A 6,000-nucleotide genomic window follows, 5' to 3' on the forward strand; every position below is an offset into this window, starting at 1 on the left:
TAGTTTCTCCGTGTCCTTGTCAACACTTGGTATGGTCGATCTTTTGAATTTTAGCTATTCTAACAGGAGTATAGTTACATTTCATTGTGGTTTTAATTTGTACTTCCTTAATAACTTCTTTAATAATGTAGAACATCTTTTCATGTGACCATTATTTATTTATTTACTTTGGTAAAAATGTCAGTTCAAATGTTTTGCCTATTTTTAAACTGGGGTACTAAGTTCTTTATATATTCTGGATACAGACACTCCAGTATGTGCAGAATTTGACTGTAGCTTTTGTTTTGTTTTGTTTGACAGGGTCTCAATGTGTTGTGTATGCTGACCTTGAACTCCTGGGTTTGAGTAATCGATCTGCTTCTCAGCCTCCTGAATAGCTGAGACTACAAGTGCATGCCACCATGCCTGTACTGTCTTTCATTTTTTTTTTTAATATTTATTTTTTAGGTGTAGATGGACACAACACAATACCTTTATTTTTATATGGTGCTGAGGATCGAACCCGGGTCCGGCCCGTGCTAGGCGAGCACTCTACCACTGAGCCACAATCCCAGCCCTGTCTTTCATTTTTTTTAATAATACATTTTGAAAAAAAAAAAAAAAGTTTTAAAGTTTGATGAAATCCATTTTATCAATTTTTTTTTCTTTTATTGATGTGTTTCTAAGAAATCTCTTGCCTATACCAAGGTGACAAAGTTTTATTCTAGAAAATCTACAGTTTTAGTCCTTACACTTAAATCTATAATCCTTTTTAAATGATTTTTGTGTATGGTATAAGGTAAGAATCAAAGTTAATTTTTATTTTTTTTTTCAAAGTTCATTTTTATATTGTGGGTTTTCAGTTGTTCTAGCACCATTTATTGAAAAATTTCTTTTTCCTTCACTGAACTGCTTTGGCATCTTTGTCAAAAGTCAACTTCTCCAAAAAGCAGGGATTTATTTCTAGATTTTCTATTCTGTTCCATCAATTTATTATTTATACCAATACCTTCTATCTTGATCACTACAGATTTATAATAATAATTTGAGATTACATAATGTAAATCATTCAACTCTGTAACATTTTTTAAAAAATGTTTATATCCTTTGCATTCTATACTAGCTTATCAATTTCTACCAAAAATAAAAAATACAGCCAGAATTTTGAAGGGATTATATTGCACATATAGATATAATGGGAGAGACTAGCCATTTTAATAATATTCAGTCTTTTAGATCATGAAAATGAAATGTTACTCTATTTATTTGGATCTTCAGTTTCTCTGACACTGTTTTATTTTCAGGGTACACGTCCTCACTTTCTATGTCAAGCTTATTCCTAAGTATTTTTATTCTCGTTGAAGCTATTGTGAGAGGGATTGTTTTCTTAATTACATTTTTTTGATTACTTACTGCTAGTAACTGATTTCCATATACTGACCTTGTTTCTTGAGACTTTGCCAAACTCATCAATTCGTAATTTTTTGGTAGATGCCTTAGGATTTTCTAATTATGAAATTATATAAATATATTTCTATGAGGAATGTCATTGGGATTTTGATCGGAATTGCATTAAATCTGTATAGTGCTTTTGGAAGTATGGTCATTTTGATAATATTAATTCTGCCTATCCAAGAGCAAGGTAGATCTTTCAATCTGTTAAGGTTTTCTTTGACTTCTTTCTTTAGGGTTCTGTAATTTTCATTATATAGATCTGTCACCTCTTTCGATAAGTTGATTCCCAAGTATTTTTTTTTTGAGGTTATTATAAATGGGGTAGTTTTCCTCATTTATATTTCTGAGGATTTATCACTGATTTACAGAAATGCCTTTGATTTATGGGTGTTGATTTCATATCCTGCTTCTTTGCTGAATTCATTTACTAGTTCTAGAAGTTTTCTGGTGAAACTTTTAGGGTCTCCTAAGTATAGAATCATATCATCAGCAAATAGTGCCAATTTGAGTTCTTCTTTTCCTATGAGTATCCCTTTAATTTCTTTTATCTGTCTAATTGCTCTGGCCAGTGTTTCAAAAACTATGTTAAATAGAAGTGGTAAAAGAGGGCATCCCTGGCTTGTTCCAGTTTTTAGAGGGAATGCCTTCAATTTTTCTCCATTTAGAATGATGTTGGCCTGGGGCTTAGCATAGATAGCCTTTATGATGTTGAGATATGTTCCTGTTATCCCCAGTTTTTCTAGTGTTTTGAACATAAAGGGGTGCTATATTTTGTCAAATGCTTTTCCTGCATCCATTGAGATGATCATATGAGTATTATCTTTAAGTCCATTGATGTGGTGAATTACATTTATTGATTTCCGTATGTTGAACCAACGTTGCATTCGTGGAATGAATCCCACTTGATTGTGGTGCACAATCTTTTTGATGTGTTTTTGTATTTGATTTGCCAGAATTTTACTGCTTTCTCTCTCTCTCTCCCACTTTACCACAAATTGCATGAAAAGAAAAAATGAGCATTGTTGTTCACCCTTATGTAGACATAGTTTCTGCTGACACATAAAAGGCAGGTACTCAACAAATTATTATTTGTTGAGGGTGGTGGTACCGGGGGCACTGAACTCAGGGGCACTTGACTATTGAGTCAAATCCCCAGCCCTATTTTGTATTTTATTTAGAGACAGGATCTCACTGAGTTGCTTAGTGCCTTGCTTTTGCTGAGGCTGGCTTTAAACTTGTGATCCTCCTATCTCAGCCTCCCAAGCTGCTGGGATTACAGGCATGTGTCACCATGCCCAGCTGTATGAACATACCTTTAAATTACATTAAATAGTCTATAATTTGGTCAATTTTTTCCTAAGACCTAACTAAACACACTTTAAAAGTATCTTGGCTTTTTTCCCCATCACCACTAGATCGTGAAACCCAGGAAGGCAAGAACCCCATATATCTTTTTCACTGTATTCTTAGCAACTGGTATGTGTGTGCATATTAAGTAGCTCAGTAAAATTTTATTTTGGCTTTAATTTCATTCTTTCCACTGCTGCTAGATTAAAAAGTATACATTAAGGAGATGTTAGATTACCCTATGAGAAAACAATGAATGAAAATATGCACAATGGATGGAAATCAATTAAATACTGAAATAGACACTAAGTTCCTAGTATGAATCAAGATTTCTAAGTGAGCGATACAGACATAATTCCTGCCTTTGAGGACTATGAACACAGACAGGTTAACAAAAGGAAGATATGTATCAAATGAGAAAATCAAAATTGGGTAGGGAAAAGAGGTTCCTTACTCCATAGCAAGAAGTAAAACCCTTTTAAGGATAAGAACCCAAAATCCATATAAACTACTGTTAATTATTCAAGATCACAAAGCTAAAGGTCACAAAACAAAATCTAACACCCAGTTCTAAGCTCTTCCCATTACACTGTATTTATTGTTACTATGTAGCCTCACAAAATAATAGGATAAAGCTTACAGAGTTATAAAATAAAATTTATGTTTTTATCAATCGTAAACCTATCTCCCATTAATATAATCAAGGCCTGTACAAAACTATGAAGTTAGCCACGGGTACCATGTAGTTCAGTTTTCTAGTTGATTGGCTTATATGAAGAAATGCACTTAAGTGTTGGTTAAATGCACTTCACCAAAGAGCTTTAAAAGTCCTAGTATACTATTAAGTCATATCCATCCATTGTTTTAAAATATTTATTTTTTAGTTGTAGGTGGACATAATATCTTTATTTTTATTTTATGTGGCGTTAAGGATGGAACCCAGTGACTCTCACATGCTAGGCAAGTGCTCTACCTCTGAGCCACACCCCACCCCCGTTTATCCGTTTTTTAAGAAGTGTAAATAAAGGGTCTACAACAAACCTTTTAAAACACAATCCAAAAACAAGAATCTGGAAGCAAGACCCTGAATATGTAGATTTAAGTACTAATGTCAGTAGAGAGATACATTCTTTGGAGAACTAGCTTTCCCCCATTTAGACTGTCCAATTCCATCTGGCTACCAAGCAACAATTTGATGACTAATTTGCACCAGCATCGATATTCGTCATTAGCCCGACAAAACTGACTTTGGTATATTAAATTACTTTGATATATTAGATTATTTAAGCCCTTCTCTCCCCTTTTAAAAAGTAATAAACTGGCATCAGTTTTTCTTGATTAGCATGAAACAACATAAGAATCTATCTGCTCAGTTCTAAGAATAGTATACAAAAAAGTTTAAGAACCTGAAAAACTTAAATGCCATACTCTAAACCAGTGATCAAAAAAATGGGTGCTCACAGGCTGGATTCAGGCCAAAAAGGGATTTTTATTGGCTTGCACAGTGATGATGAAGAAGACAGAGAAGAAAAAGAGGAGGAGGAAGAGGAGGAGAAGGAAGAGAACCACCACTTTCTTCTGGATATTTAACCTAAAAATACACATTTTCAGCTTCTCTTGAAAAATCTGACACTCTGGCAATACTGGACCTGAATCGCCATGTATTAAAAACTGACCAGAGCTGAGTAACCATAGTCCCATTTATATGGGAGATTTGCTACTGAGGTCACATGTCAACAGTCATTTTATCATTAGGCGTGCTCCATTGTTTTTCTTATAAACTTAAAAATAAAGAATACCATACTTGGTGGATAAGTGCAAATTTTTTTAAAAGTAAAAAATATCCACTTTTCACATTAATGCAGTAAAATAAAGCTAGAATCAAAGAAATCAATTTACCTTAATCTGAGTCTGTTCGATTGACTTTTCCCATATCTGCTGATCATATGCTCCAATCTGAAATAAGGAGCAGGCTTATAAATGATGCAAAGGCAATCCTTGTATTTAAAGTCAAGCCTCAAAAGTTATGAATCTATTAAGTATCATTATGATGTTTGGAAAATGTTTATGATTTTTAGAATTAGAATAAATTAATATTTTTTGTGTATGTGTGGTACCAGGGACTGAACCCAGAGGCACTCTACCACTGAGCTACACCTCCAGCCTGTTTTTAAATTTTATTTTGAGTAGGGTCTCACTAAATTGCCAAGGCTGACCTCCAACTTGGGATTCTCCTGCTTCAAGCTCCAGAGTTGCTGGGATCAGAGACATGCTGCCAAGTGCCTGGCTAAATTAATACTTTTAAGGATTACTCCCTTCAAAAATCTTTAACAGCTGCATCTAAATGTTAGTTAGAAAGCAATAACCAAAATATTTCAAATTAGATATTATCTTCAAAGACATTTCCAATTCTTAAGGAAAACATCAGTAGGAATACCAGAGAGGAATAAAAGATAAGGGACAGCTCAATAAGACAATAGTACCGATATGAGCCCTACAGATACAGGCTTCATTCATGTCGTTTAAAAAAGGAAAAAAAAATAAAATTAAAAAAAAAAAAAGGTTAATCATAAAGCAAACTTTCAAAGTATTGCTGTGGCTTGTGTGTGCAGCCTGGAGAAAGATGGTGCCTTGAAAATCTTATCCTGAGACTTGGAACTGGTTTTATCATGACCTTGTACATCAATTTTTCCCCTTTGTGTTGAGATACGGTGTAAGAATACCCGGCATTACCAAACTCCAGGGAAAGTACCATGATATTCTTTGTGGGGAGCTTTCTGCAGGAAGTATGCTTCACAAATTAAAATGACTGATATTACCTTCTTTTGATACCACGATATAGCATCTCTCTCATTTGAGGCCATCTGTGTCTCCAGCCAGAGAATGGGATTTCACTGAAAATGAAGGAAACCCAGTCGGTGAGTCTCTTTGGTGAAGGTTACTCTCCCAGTTTGGGTAGACTTGAAACTACTTCTCAGTCTCTCCAATAAACCGCAGTCTCTCCTCTGGCTCTTTGCCAGCGGAGAGGAACCCAAACAACAAACCCGCGCAGGATCCTCTGCAATACTTTGCGCCAGGGTGTCCACGGCGGCGGAGGCAGGGGAAGGAGGGAAGGGAGATCGCCGCAGTTGACCCGTCCCCGACCCCCGGCGTCGGGCTCTCACCTGGTGCTCGCTGCCCTGCTGGCCGGCGGCCGGGACCTTCCTCCTCAGTGGCCCC

At 35.5% G+C, this 6,000-nt stretch overlaps 1 protein-coding gene across 5 annotated transcripts in view; it reads right to left on the reverse strand.

The window, feature by feature from the left end:
* The window catches only part of Phtf1 (putative homeodomain transcription factor 1), a 47,972-nt gene extending 41,972 nt beyond the window's left edge, over positions 1-6,000 (reverse strand). For all 5 annotated transcript variants that reach the window (XR_007351767.1, XM_048814537.1, XM_015502198.2 and 2 more), the window contains exons 1-3: positions 5,946-6,000; positions 5,601-5,675; positions 4,681-4,737 (exon numbers count right to left, since the gene is read on the reverse strand). Coding sequence is in view for 4 of the 5 variants with exons in the window: in XM_048814537.1 (XP_048670494.1) it covers positions 4,681-4,737; positions 5,601-5,645 (102 nt within the window). In the remaining variant the exon portion in view is untranslated. The remainder of the gene's footprint in view (positions 1-4,680; positions 4,738-5,600; positions 5,676-5,945) is intronic.

The sequence above is a fragment of the Marmota marmota genome, unplaced genomic scaffold (assembly GCF_001458135.2).
Source record: "Marmota marmota marmota unplaced genomic scaffold, marMar, whole genome shotgun sequence".
NCBI lineage: Eukaryota > Metazoa > Chordata > Mammalia > Rodentia > Sciuridae > Marmota > Marmota marmota.